This window comes from Anarhichas minor, unplaced genomic scaffold, assembly GCF_050575085.1.
Source record: "Anarhichas minor isolate MPS153535 unplaced genomic scaffold, ASM5057508v1 ptg000052l, whole genome shotgun sequence".
NCBI classification, from domain to species: Eukaryota; Metazoa; Chordata; class Actinopteri; order Perciformes; family Anarhichadidae; genus Anarhichas; species Anarhichas minor.
In genome coordinates this window covers 767,501-782,136 of record NW_027466498.1, presented here as the reverse complement: position 1 = coordinate 782,136, position 14,636 = coordinate 767,501, and the positions used below count along the sequence as shown (strand labels likewise).

Sequence of the window (14,636 nt, the reverse complement as noted above, 5' to 3'; positions counted from 1 at the left end):
AATCCATTGTGTGCTGGTCATTTGAAATGGGACAGACATTTTAACAAAAGTCTGAGATACATTTTCTATTCTTTTCATGAGTGAGAAAGGGCAGTATTATTTCCATAAATCCCGACTTTAAAAAGTCGAACTGACCCTCTACGCCTTGTGTCTCAACAGGTAGCAGTCCGGTGATGCCATCCCCACCACTAAGGGAAGTGGACAGGAAGTGAGGGATATGGAGCGGTTTCTGGATCTGTCAGAGTCTTCCTTTCTTCCCACCTCGTATCCACTGGAGCTGAATGGGGAGGAAACCCAGCAAGGGGACGGCAGCTGGAGTCAAGATGAAGAACCTCGGGGATGTGGCCAGTGAGTCTTCCATTGTTTGGCTCTACAGTTTTACAGACCACTCTTTTATCATGATGCTTCTTGGGGAAAATGGTCTTGTGGTTTGATGTTACTGGGGTTCACTTCCCATGTTCTAAGGTAAATGAGTACATCACTTGATATTACAATTTCAACTTTTATGATTTTAACAAAGTGAAAAATAGGCCTACAAAGAGCTACAGCTCCAAGGAAAAGGTATGCGACAGAGCACATACTTGCATAATCATAACTTGCATATTCATGGTGTTCACCCACGCTCTCTTCTCTCATCTTTCCAAGTATGTAGCTTTATGCCCTGTCCACACTACTCCGTTTCTCCTTGGATGCAGATTTGTCAAATAGAAACGATCTCCGTCCACACGGGAGTTTCAGCATCATTCTCGAGTTGATCTGCGTCCACACGGCAGCCGTCGAAGGCGGACAGCACGTGACCATTAACTACACTGGGCATGCGCGTGACGGTGTAAACAGGAAGTGAATTGCTTGCTTAGTTAAAAAAAAAAAAAATACTCGCTCTGTCTCTCTCTCTCCAAATTTACTTTAACATCAACACTTACACATAAACGTTTACTTGATTATGGGTCCATCAATGTGGTCTCTCACTCGTTTCCTCCGTGTTGTTGATGTCTGTTCTCACTAGTAGCTCTGAACGTCATGTCCGCCTAGCTAGCTTCTAAGCTAATTTTAACATTACCGCCAATGGAGAAATGCTAACCGCGATTAGCATTACAGCGGTGCGGGTCTATCTCTCTCACATCAAATTTACTTTAAAATCAACACTTACACGTAAACGTTTACTAGAATATGGGTCCATACATGTGGTCAACACACGTCTCTCACTCTATTCTGCTCTTCCTTCGTGCAGGAAAGCTTAGCAGATCGCTAACAGTAGATCCGTGAAATAAAGACCATGGAATCCATAGAAGAGTTTCAAGACTTCAGTGTGAATCTTTATTTGTAAAACTGTGGAAGCACAATATGAAATATGGCTTTATGAACTGTCCCTATACACATTACACGAATACAAAACAACAATCCATGATATAGCCAGCATGTAACATGTCCGCCTAGCTAGCTTCTAAGCTAATTTTAACATTACCGCCAATGGAGAAATGCTAACCGCGATTAGCATTTAATACAACACAAATGTTATACTAAACACGCGAATAGAATATATCTACGTACATCTTTTCATGCTCCATAAATACATACTTACAGACTAAGGTCTCTCAAGGCTACCAAACGGAAGAAGTAAAACGTTAGAGCAGCATGTCTTCTCATTAGAATCTAAAAACAACGAGCTGCTCCATAGGGCTGATGCCGGTCACGCCGCTCGCTAATCACTCCAATAACAGCTGCTTCCTCCACAGAAATGCAGACTTTTACTGCATAGCTGCTGCTAGCTGTTGTGCTAGCAGCAACGCTTGCAATTAGTTATCCATGTTGAAATGAATCGCTGGTAGCCCAGTTTGTTTTCTTCCGGGTACGGGTCATGTGATAGTGAGTGTGACGAATCAGGGACGGAGACGTCATGGTTGCCAAGAACCAATCCAGTAGCGAACACGGGTGTGGGCGTAATTTTTTCTAAGCACATCCGTATCCGACAGTCCACACGCAAACGCAACCCCGGAGTTCTCAAACACCTCCAACCTCGCCGGAGTTTTCAGATCCCTCCGTTTAGGGTGCTCCAAAACTCCGGCGTAGTGTGGCTGCTCAGTGTAAACGTAGCAAATACGGAGTAAAAACGGAGTAGTGTGGACATGGCCTTAATCTCTGCTGTCTACAAAAGTCTGCACCTTTCTGTCCCATTTGTGCTACTGCAGACATATCTGAACTAACCACAGACACTTCACTGCGGTGTCTAAACCACAGTGGTTCAGGACTTATGGGAAATGGTGTTTGTTAAAGGCCTCCAAAAACAGAAATGGTTACTACATAAGTTAGAGAAGAAACAAGAACTACCATCCCCTCCTAGACAGATGTAATAAATGGCTGTTATTATAAGTTAGGTGTTGTAACTTCTGGACCAGAACCTGATGAATCTGCTTTCACTTTGGCTCTTTATTCACCTCATTCTTTGCCTGAACCAGAACCAGGGCGCTTTCGCATTGCGTCATTTTGTAATCTTTCTCCAGTTTTAGAACAAAGGTGCGATTACTTTGCTAAGTGTTGCCAGCATTATCGTCCTTCACTTGCCAAAAAGCTGTTTTTAAGCTTAAAAATCTTAAAATCTTTTAGTTGTTATTAAAGTAGCCATTTAGTAGCGGTGACCCAACTGTTCAGCAATTTGATCTAAGGAGCCTGATTCCACTACCAATCTCACAGTCGAGTCTTCACAGTGGGGGAAAATGTGGTTATGAAACAAAGGATCATTCCATTCTGGCTATGTAGGGGTGCTGATTGTCTGTTTTTTGTTTTTCAGTACTTTGGACAGTTACACACACACACACACACACACACACACACACACACATAAACTGTGCTGTCCATTATTTTGAAATATAATTCTATAGATAAATAACTCTTAAACAGGGGGATCAATAAGCAAAAACAAACATGATGCGACTATGCGTTGACGATAGGCAAGACTTGTCCAATCCGATTTGGCTATATAAATGAATAGTTGGGGGCACTGCTACCAGAAGGGCAGAAACCAGTGTTTCCATCATCGTCCCCTGACCCGCTCCCAGTGCTGTGGAGCCCCCTATGATTTGCATCAACCACCGAGGGACAACAAACTTGAAAAAACGGAATAACATATACAAATGCATTAGAACAGGAAAAGGGGAAAAAATGTATAGGGCAGTATAAGGTGAAGAGAGACACTGCAACCAGACACTTATAACCTCCATGCTTTGAGTCTTTCTGCAGTAGGCTGTTTCACTTCTGCTTTCTTTCCAGATTGGAGAGGAGGTGGGTCCTCTGGCACGAGTTTATGAAAGAACACGCCCAACTGGACAACTGGCTGCGATTCGCCGAGCAAGCTGTCAGTCCCCCTCAGCCCGCCCTCGTTCCCTATGTCACTGCCAAGGAAGAAATGAGGAAGTTTGAGGTGAGAAGAAATTCAACAAAAGTTTAAATTAGAGGGAGTTCATATTTGAACCCAGACTTTATTTTGTATCATTACAGGATTAAAGGGAAACTATTTTGCATCAAAGCAAATATGAAGACTTTTAACTCTCAATAAAATGTAAAAATATATGTTTTTCATAAAACTTTTTTGCCAAATCCTGATTCATACTGAATCTCTCCTTTACACACCGGGGGTGTTTTTTTTGTGGGGTTAATTCACACTTCGTGTATTTTTTTTAAACTGTTGGTTTTGTTATGAATACTTTTCCAAGTAAGATTAAACCAGATCCACTGCTTCTGTTCTTGCCTTTGGGTGGGGGGGCTCAGAGGTAGAGCGGGTCGCTTTCCAATCTGCGTTTTGATCTCTGGCTCCTCTAGTCAGCATGTTTAGTGTCCTTGGGAAAGATACTGAACCCCAAATGGATCCCAAAAGGCTGTGCCACACTCAGTGTTTGAGTGTGCGTGAAGTGCATTAACTTGGAATGGTCATGGGAAGATGCTGTATGAATAAAGTGTGTGAATGGGTGAAGGTTGACATGTGGTGTACAGCACTATGAGTGGTCAGAAGACTAGTTAGGGCACTGTACAAATGCAAGTCATTTACCTTTTTTGTTTTTTACCACTTTACCTTTCAGACAGACTGCCTGCTCTGGTCAATAGGATCCCAGTAGGTGGTCCTCTGCTTGTGGGAATCTATTCAAACCTTTTATTGAAAAAATGTTGCAACTATTGCAAATCTGCATCGCTGCTGTTATAAATAGTCTTTTACATCATTGTCAGAATCAAAGTGTGTGTGTCAGTGTGCAAAATACCTGGTGGCAATTGGTGGGGTCCCCCTACCTAGTCCTCCACTGTTATGCTTACACAGACTAAATAAGCAATATAGCCTACAAGACACATCACCAAGGCTAATATCGTCAACGGTAAGGCCACTCCCACAAGCAATCTGGCAGATTTCTCTTCCCGTGGTCTCTCTATGGAAAAGACTTGGATAACCAGACCAGACTTTCTGACAAGGCCTGAAACAGACTGGCTTGACATGTCAGATAGTGTATTCCAGCCCCTTGTCAATGACCCAGAGGTTAAACACGCTACGGCTGTGCTCTTACAGTGGAGGAGAGCATGGATTCAATTTGGCTTATTTTGCATTTCTCAAACTGGTATAGTCTAAATAAAGTTGCAGGGCTTGTCAAGCTAAAGAACATACCTAAGATACTAGCTCTGCAGGGCGATTGGCCATCATCAACTTAAAGTTAGATACTTTCAGGACAAGGTGGCTTCAAAACACGGGGTATTCTTGTGTTTCACCTTTCAAGGGATGGCCTACGAGGACACAGACGTTCGTTCAGCGACGTCCTGGCCCAGGCAGGCGCTGGAGTTTCTGTTTCCCATCCGGTGATACCGCTGGGGCTCCTGCACATGTGGCGCCTGCAGAGGTGGCTTGTTTGTTACCTCAGCTTCTCATCTGTGTGTTCAGAGGCTGCGGTGCGAGACCAGGTCTCGGCTCATTCAGTTGGACGGTTTGACCCAGAGGAACCGAACACTGACTCGGCTGTTTCAGGGCGCCATGCAGGCTCGGCTTCTGGCGTCAGCGAGGGAGTGCGGGCAACGATGGGACGACATGAACACTAAACTGGAATCCATCACTGGACGATTGAAGGTCAGAGCTCCTCCTAATAATATTAAAACAAATATCAGTCTGTCTTTTAAAAGAAAAAGTAAAATGTTTAGTTGAAGAAGTTGTAAAGAAATATTAAAGCATTTCCAAACTGTCTTAGCAAAACTGATTTGAAGATGGAGAATCCCTCTTTTTATTTCTCCATCAGCTCTTTGTCTCAGAGTGGGAGGGGTTTGAGGCAGAGAGGGAGGAGCTTGCTCTCTGGTTGGCTGAGCTGGATGTCCGTCTGACCGAGGTGGATCACTTGACAGGAAACACCTGCGAAAAGTTGAGGCAACTGCAGGTGTGTGTGTGTTTTATAACTAAATACCTGGTCATTTTCCTACCTCCTGTATATTGTAATATTTGTGTGTGTGTGTGTGTGCTTGTGTGTAGTCTTTCCAGCAGAGTGTGTGTGTGAACTCGGTCCGTGTGAACGACCTGCTGGAGCGCGGCGAGGCCTTGATCCAGCGCAGCGAACCGACTGATGCTCAGCGTGTGGAGAGTCGCCTGCTGGAGCTGCTGCGGAGCTGCAGCCTCGTCTACAGCAACATCACACGAACGCACACGCGGCTGCTGAGCATGAGACTGGTACACACACACACACACACTGTGACAATACACACAGATGTAAATATACATGAGGGGTGGAGGGAAGATCACATACAGGCAGGTGGTTGTACGTTTTTTCTTTTTTACTTTTACAAATATAAATACACATTTATCCTGCAGCCACGTTTATACACACATAAGGATGAAGATGTTTAACAAGCAGGGACAGTATGAGAAAATATGCTTTTGAGTTGCATTGTGGGAATTGTAGGATCCTGTGTTTTTGAAGAATGACCCAGGGACTGAAAGTCAGCATATTTATTGTATTAAACTGAGTGCAATATTAAATGAGTGGGCTACTACTGTAAGACTAACTGACTTAGTACTTCTAGATATCCTTTGACCTTGATGACTGTGAATGTTTATAGGCTAGTGGCTTAACCCTCTGAACCCCAAGTAGTTCCGGGTCAATTTTTTTTTTAGCTCTTGTCACATTTAACTCACTGTGGCCTCATTTTTCACTGAAATATATAAGTCTGTCTTTTGTACATTATAACGCAGTAAAAAAATTTGATTTGATATCTTAATTTATTTTACAAAAATTGAAAAACAATGGTATATACAAACATTTCCCCACAAGTATTATTAATATTAGAAAGAATATACATGCTATAAGTAATTACTATTACATTGTAACTATTTATATGTTACAATGCCTACTTGCATCCTCCCCTCTGCTCTGTGTAAACAGCCTGTAGGTCAGTCAAAGTTTCATATTCAATCAGGTGACTGTCTCGGATGAGTCATTCAGAATTAAATGTTTTTTACACAGTCTGGTTAGAGCAAAATCTTTTTGTTTTTTGCAATTTTTTAAAATGTTTGACATTAAAGTGATTTTAAAGAAATACCTCATTTAAATTTTTTGATTTGGTTGCTTGGCGGAAGCGTTAGTCACACATGATGTGTTCAAGGACCGCTGGAAAATTTAAATTCCGACGATAATGTCTGTTTTTACAGCTTCTGGCTATGATAAATGGTAAACATTTTTTTTTAATGCTTTTCAAACCTGCCAGCTTGTTCTGGGTTCATCTTTCAAACTCTGTATCTCCAGTTTACATCGCTGACTCAAGATAACTCTGACAAAGTCCTCTCTCCACTGGTGGCATGCTCTTTTAAAAACGTGTCTTCACTCACAGTACTTATACATATTTAATAAACTACTACTCATTTAAAAAAGGAGCAATGTGCTTGTCAGGGGATTCCATTTATAATTAGATTTTGTGTTGTGAAGGACTGAAGCAGCCCCTGGTCTCTTTCCTGCTCTGCCCACATCAACGTAGTTTTGTTATTGAGATTTTACATAAATATGATGACCTCATAAATGATGACACACATAGAATATAATACACAACAGTACAACGTAATTAAAATGACCATCCTAAATCCTGCTACTCCATAAAAATGCTGTTTAATGCACCAGTAATAACTGCTTCAATAATATAAAAATGAATATACAACACTTTAAATACTTTTCTGAAGTACTTAAAGGTTGCCAATAGTACTTCTGTACAGAGTGAAGGACTCTGTGGAGATAGTGGTATTACTACTTATACTTAAATAAACAAACTAAATTCTTACTCCACCACCGTACATCAGTTTGCCTCCTCCTCCTCCTCCTCCTCCAGGTGTTTGAGGATGACTGGATTCTGTCTCAGGCTACAGACTCTGGTTGTCCTTCAGAGACTCTATTAGAGGAAGAGGGAGCATTTAATGTAACCAACCTGGACCTCCCTGCATTTCCAAACCATCCTAAAGGTAAACCAACATAATACACATTTAATTGCATGTATAAGATTAATCATGAATGTACGATATTTAGTAAAGATCTGTTTCTGCATCCATCAATCAGCTAACCCCACCCTGGCCTTCTCCTCACCCGTTCACCTCCCTCCTCCTCCTCCATCCCTAGTCTCTCCTACCCATGAGCACCTGGGGCTGGAGTGGGACCCCTCCGTCGATATCGGACGCTCTGTCTTCCATGACGACGCCGACTCGTCGTATTTCAGTGCCAGCACAGGTAGGAAGTGACAGAACATTTTCAAAAAGACAGAGTACAGGTCTTTTCTGTTTTGTTTTTTTGTTGGCCTTTTGACTCTTGTTATTTCGTTTCTTAGTAGTTTCAGATCTACCACTGTGTGTGTGTGTGTGTGTGTGTGTGTGTGTGTGTGTGTGTGTGTGTGTGTGTGTGTGTGTGTGTGTGTGTGTGTGTGTGTGTGTGTGTGTGTGTGTGTGTGTGTGTGTGTGTGTGTGTGTGTGTGTGTGTGTGTGTGTGTGTTCAGGTCTTTGTCACAGAGATGGTGTGAAGAGGCTGAGCTTGCTCGGCTCTCAGACTAATAGCAATGACATCACCAATCAGCAAGCAGATCTGGTGAGTGACAACAAACGTCTTTGTTTTTCTGGTTTAAAAAAAAAAAAATGAAATAAATGAATCCATTCAATGTGGTTTGATGGAAAAGAAGAAAATTCCAGACAACAAAGGTTTCAAGTTCGTTAATGTCCGTTATGCACAACAATTGCATCTGTCATTGGCTCCCCCCAGCAGTGCTCATAAAATAAGAATAAAAGAAAACCTTCAAGTCAATATCTAACTAGAATGTTTAAACAATGGGGTTTTGTATTTCATTTTTGACATTGCTGGGCTTTTCTCAAAACATCAACTCAGATTATATTTATAATGCTCTCGAGCTGCAACAATAGTCAATTAATCAATGAGTGGTCAACTACTGAATTAATTGGCAACTATTTTAGTAGTTGTAAGTAATTAAAAAAATATGAATATTTTCTGGTTTCTCTGCTCCTCTATGACTCTAAACTGAATATTTTAAAACGAGACATCTGAGGACGTCATCTTGGGCTTTGGAAAATACCGATCGACATTTTTCACCATTTTATAGACCAAACAACAAACAAATAATCGATTCACACCACATTCTAACACAGAATACAATATTGTGTTCATACTGGAGGAACTACCAACAAAGTCGAGCCCTAATCCATTTTTCTAATTTCTTTTGGTTATCATGAGTCCCTTTGTTAACCATCAGATAGTGTAACTGTGGGCCGTAGTGTAGTCTCACCAGCGCAAAATACATTGGTGAATATTCGCCTTCCGTTCACCTCCACTCAAGTCGGGGGAAAATACAACATTTACTCCCGGTGACCATGAACATTTGGATCTTTGCATCACGTGGAGTTCAAATTTGGTGAACTCTCAACCAATAGCAAAGATGTGTGCGGTTGAACCCACTTGACAGCTCCTTTAACCAAACAAATTGTCAGTTTGACTAATACATTGTTCCTGTGTGTAAACTTTTTGTAACATTTCATATAGAGTTTTATTGGTGGCTGTCTTATAGCTGTAAAGATTTAGTCGTCATTGTTTTGTTTACTTTGATTAGCAAGAGGTGCTGCAATGATTTGACCTAATTTCAATGTATTTATTAACGTGTAAAAACCCAACTGAGAAGAAGACGCCACATCAGGCCTAAATATGAACAAAACCACGTGGTGTTTTTCTTCTAATTTCTGTTGTTCTGCCCTGACCCAGATGCTACATGGCCCAGAGGCTTCGTCTGTCTGTTTCTATCGCTCACACACACACACACACACAGTCACTGATGTTCCGATACACCAGCTATCTAAAGATGTTCTCCATTGCTATAGTGTCGGCTTTATGAGCTGGTTGCAACAGTTCACCTCCTCTTCTGCTGATTTATTGATGACGCCTGCGGGATGTGGCACCTCTTGTTATCAGTTTCCTTTTTTTTAAGCTTTATTCTGGCAAGAAAACCTGAGTGTGTGAGCAGCTCTACGAGAGAGGCAGAGGGAAGCTGAAGAACAGACAAAAAGAGAGGGAAAATAAGACAGCATCCATGATTTTGGGGGGGAGACGAGAACAGAACACTTTGAAGTCATTTGAGTATCCGCCTCTGCTAGCCTGCAGCTCCCCCCTCTCTCTCTGCCTTTGTCTATTTCTCACACACTGTTGCACTGTTGGTGAACCCCAAAGCCCAACTGGAACAGAGAGACGCACGTAAAACTGAATTAGCATTTGATACAGCTGCAGCATCCCAACAAAGACATCAAAGTGTTTGCACACTTGTCATCCTACTGTATTTATTTCTTTTACATCTATTTATTGGACGCGTAAAGGCGTGATGTCGGTATGCTGCATGGATTCTGGATGCAACTAAAAAGATGTGCCTGTAGAGGACCAACTTACAACTTCTTGCTTCAACTTTTCTTTGCAAGTAGAAGAATGATCCATGTGTTTCCTGTGTGCTGTTACGGAAGAGAGAGCATCATGTTTACAGCACACAGTACAGTTATATTGCAAAACTGTTTTGGTTTCCTATAACTGTATATTTATTGCATATGCAATATCCAGCAAATGTTTAAATACCAAGAAATCTAAAGTTGGTAGAAGTTTTTTTTTTGGTGTGCAGCGAGCCTTGATTCTTGCCAAATTGCATGCGTTTTACTAGCACCTGACTGCATAGTGCTGCTGTGCAGCGGAATTCTCACTTGCTTATAGAGAATCGTTTTGATGATGAAAGCCATCTGAAGATCCAATGTAGTGGACAGCAACCAAGCATGGTCATTGTCATTGCCAACCAAATGTCCCCCTGGGGATGAATCAAATATCTATCTCATCTATTTAGCTATCTTGTTGAGAGAAAGATTGGAAATGTGTTTATTTATTTTTTTTAGAAGGGAAAACATTGAATGCAGCAAGCAGGAGTGCAAGCACACAACCAAGATTGAAGAACTATTTACTGTGTTGGATTTTAATAGTGTAAATGGTAAATGGACTTGTACTTGTATAGCGCTTTTCTAGTCTCCTGTTACTTTCCACATAATGATGCCAACATAAAACAAAATAAAAGAATAAGCATTAACAGGCTGGATCATCATGAGGAGATGACTGGAGCAAAACGATCCATTTTCATAATTAAGTCTTTAGTTTAAATGATGTGTTTTCTGTCCAGCAAATGGAGGGATGGCTTGACCACGCCCACCCCAGTGTCCCCGTACCAGTAGTAACCCAGAGGGGCGGGACTCTGCCAAATGGAGAACATTGGGCGACCTCGACTCCTGACAGACAGGACGGTGAGCCCCTCTGCTTTGACGGTGGGCGCGTGAGGGCGTGGCTGGGTGTCCAAGGTCCCGCCTCTCCAGAGAGGACGACTTCCTGTTCCAAGGCCGTGCAGACTGATGTGGAGGTGGGTGAAGTCCCCTGTGTTCACACTTTTTAAATACATTTCCCTTGTCAAAAGATTTTTTTTTTTTTTTTTTTTTTGGTCGTTTTCATTCATCTTCAATTTTATATTACAGTGCATACTAAAACATAACATTTAGCCCTATTTCTGACCAAAATCCCTCAAATTTGATATAGATTGCAGGGGGGTGGGGGGCTATCTTATAACACCAGCAGGTCTAATTTTGTCCTGATTAAGACCTACACTGTATGGTGTTGTCCATCTGTCAAAATATGTGGTCCAGAGCAGGATATCTGATACCCAGCAGGTCACATTACAACAAAATCTTTCTCACCTTTGCTCTCCCATCACAATTTAGAAAAATGAAACTATCACTAATCTTGAATTATAATTTATTTGACAGCACTAAATTTATATTTTAATTCTATTTCAAAGATAAATATGACCATTTCTTTAAATTGTAAAAGATATCCCATGAAAAAAACCAAACCAGCAGTGTGTGTGTGTGTGTGTGTGTGTGTGTGTGTGTGTGTGTGTGTGTGTGTGTCAAAGCCTAATATATTGTCTTCCTCTGTGTCATAGAGCTCCATAAAAACACACTAATGAGCCACACTGTCCTTCATTAAAATGAACTCACACAGTTTATTTTGACTCTGACATACACCGTCCTGCTGCCACACACACTCACTAGAGCACCAAATGTGGATTAATCTGCCGCTGAAAATAATCCCCAACAGACGCACTATTTCCTCTTGTTTGATTAAAGCTACACTGACCACCTGTTTTAGGAAATGACTGACTGTATATTTGTGTTTTTTAAAGATGTATGTCTTAAGTTGGAACCAATGGGCTTGGAGCTGACAGTCACAGACAGGAAGTCAGACAGTATTGAGAAACGGACTAACACATCGACGGTTTGAGTCTTTTTATGAGATTTGTGGGAAATTACAGTTTGGCACATGACCTTCACTACATACCTGTAAAGTACTGTGACTGAACCTTAAACTGTGGCCTCTGTGCTAGCTCCTGCTACAGTAGGTGTCCTCACAACCACATTTTGCCATAATGACACATACACAGACTCACAAGGTGAGAACAATACTCTGTCCTGACTGGTCCATTTAGAATAACACTAGCTTTATTGTCTCATAAGTCTTATTTTTTTTTTTTTAGCTCAGCTTGTTTTACTGTGCAGTTCAACATTAACATCCAGCACATGGCATCACATGAACATAATCTGCGTGTGTAAAGACTCCTGACCTGACTCCCGAGACATGCTCACGTCCTCACACTCTCTCTACACACATTTATTCTCTCAAGCTGTTTCGGCAGGTTTTGAGTACTTGACATTGCAGGAGGGAACTATTTTTTGACCAGCAAGCTATAAGAGAAGAAAATAAGTTGGTCTGGAAACTAAACTATTTACTTTAAATTAGTGCTGGGCAAGTTAACGCGTTAATTTCGCGTTAACGCATTCATTAATTAACGCCGACAATTATTTTATCGCGCGTTAACGCATTTCTTAATTTATTATGATTTTATTTATTTTTTATTTATTTTTATTTTTTATTGAAAGACAAGAGACAATACATATACATAACAACAATAGGATGACAAGAACAGTGGGCTAAAAGCCAGCAAACATCCTATAGTCAGACACTTACATGTTAGTGCACCTATATGCTGAAATTCACGGTAAACGCATTTAAACGGCACAGATCGGGAGCCAGCGAAGGACTTTGAAAGTTAGCGGAAAGATTAACTTGAGACAACATCCGGTTTCTTCAGACCAACATCCGGTTTTCAGAATAAGATGCCAACAAAGTATGAATTATATTCACATTAAGTATAAAACATGCTACCTGCATCAGTGAACCAAATGTTATTGCCCTTTTGTTCATATAGCAGTACTTTTAAAATAAAAGTGCACAATACACTACTTTTGAATTCATTATTGAACTTTGCCATAACAATCCATGCGATTCCATGCGATTAATCGCGATTAAATATTTTAATCGTTGCCCAGCACTACTTTAAATTCATTTGACACTGAAATACCTGCGATGCTCATTTAAAAACAAGTTAATTTGCTAACATATGAAATGTGTTGAAATGTATGAAATGTCACAGATTACAGTGTCCTTACTGAAAGCGTTGGCTCCATGGGCGGGGTTTAGGGCTCAGTATCCTGGGAAACTGATGTGAGTCCCAACAGATTGAGGCCATGAAATTCGGTTCAAACATTCATGGTCCCCTTACGATGAATTGTAATAACTTTGGTGATCCTCCAACTTTTCATCTAGCGCCATAATCAGGTCAACATTTGAATGTGTTCAACTCTTAAGTTTATGGCCAAATACCTGCAGAGCTAATGGAGTTCTCATCAGCCTCAGCTGTACTTTGTGTTTACTGATAATTAGCCAATGCTAGGTAAACATTATACCTGCCAAACATCTGTGTGGTGGCATTGTCATTGTGACAATTGTAGTATGTTGATGTTACCCTTAAGTTCAAAGCCCCATGGTGAGTGAAGTGGTTCGTACGATGTCTTGCCCCCGTTATTCAGAAATGTGTGAGGGGAGGGCAGCTCTGATGTGTACTGGCCTCAAGTCTTGTTCAAGTTTTGGGGTCCAACATGATGACACTACACCTCTAGGTCAAGTTGAACAGATTATATTCTGGCTGCGAGCAAAAAGTCTTTTTTTACTTAGTAAGGTGCCTAACTGAGTAAAAGGGTTGGGGTTAGAAGACTCAAAGTGGCAGCCATGATAATAGCTTGTCGAATCCTCTAAATGTTAAGGAACGGTGCTTCAAGGAACACGGGACCATCATTCATGAAATAATTCCTTGCGACAGCAACATTTAACTATTCAGCTGTTTAAATTGCACACTATGGATATATATGTTTATACACAAAACATCCTTCTTAATGCTTTTACACAGCGGGGGTGTGACGAATAAACATGACAATTGGAAATACTCGACTGCGATTATTGTGCATCAAAAGTGTTCATACCAGCAGCGATGGGGTTTGAATAGATTCACGCGGCAGAGGACCAACTACCGGGATCTTATTGACCCAGAGCAGCGTCTGGCAGCCTTTCTGAGATCAATTGTTGTATGGCCTTAGCTAATGAGTGGATTTTAGCACCATCTGGTTAATATTTACGTAGTGTATATGTCTAGGACTTTTATTGTGAAAAGTAAGAATGGAAGGGGTGGATCTGGTGTCCGCTACCTTTGTCGAGGTTGAAAGGAGTAATAGAGTTGGCTTCCTTGGTTTGGACTGCGGAGCCTCCATGTTGTTGTACAATATAGTGTACTTTTTGAATCTCTGTTCAACAAGTGATTGGTTGATGCTCATCAGGGAGAAAATAGAAACATTTACGAAGCTCTGAAAGAAATAGTGCTGCTTTTTTTGCAGCGTAACATTCAAGTTCTGTGTGATATTATTAATGGCAAACACATTTAAAAATAATCTATAGAAATGTGAATTAATCACACACACACACACATAAAAAAGCCCCTTGGACAGAAATCCTTATTTGTATGCATTGAGTTTGTCACTGTTCTCATTTTATGTTATAAATAAAGTTACTTCAAAATAAAGTCACAAAGACACATCGGTAGCGTACTCTAAAAAATGTCACAAAAATCTAATTCTGGGCCCACAAGGTCCTAAATACATGTACAGTTAGCTGTCCTACACG

General features: G+C 41.0%; 1 protein-coding gene across 1 annotated transcript in view; it reads left to right on the top strand.

Moving 5' to 3' along the window:
- Positions 1–217: 217 nt before the first annotated feature.
- LOC142931480 (nesprin-2) overlaps positions 218–14,636 on the top strand; it is a 19,686-nt gene continuing 5,267 nt past the window's right edge. The window contains exons 1-9 of the mRNA XM_076075407.1: positions 218–348; positions 3,268–3,418; positions 4,916–5,098; positions 5,265–5,399; positions 5,492–5,686; positions 7,333–7,462; positions 7,557–7,724; positions 7,987–8,075; positions 10,696–10,929. Coding sequence (XP_075931522.1) covers positions 218–348; positions 3,268–3,418; positions 4,916–5,098; positions 5,265–5,399; positions 5,492–5,686; positions 7,333–7,462; positions 7,557–7,724; positions 7,987–8,075; positions 10,696–10,929 — 1,416 coding nt within the window. The remainder of the gene's footprint in view (positions 349–3,267; positions 3,419–4,915; positions 5,099–5,264; positions 5,400–5,491; positions 5,687–7,332; positions 7,463–7,556; positions 7,725–7,986; positions 8,076–10,695; positions 10,930–14,636) is intronic.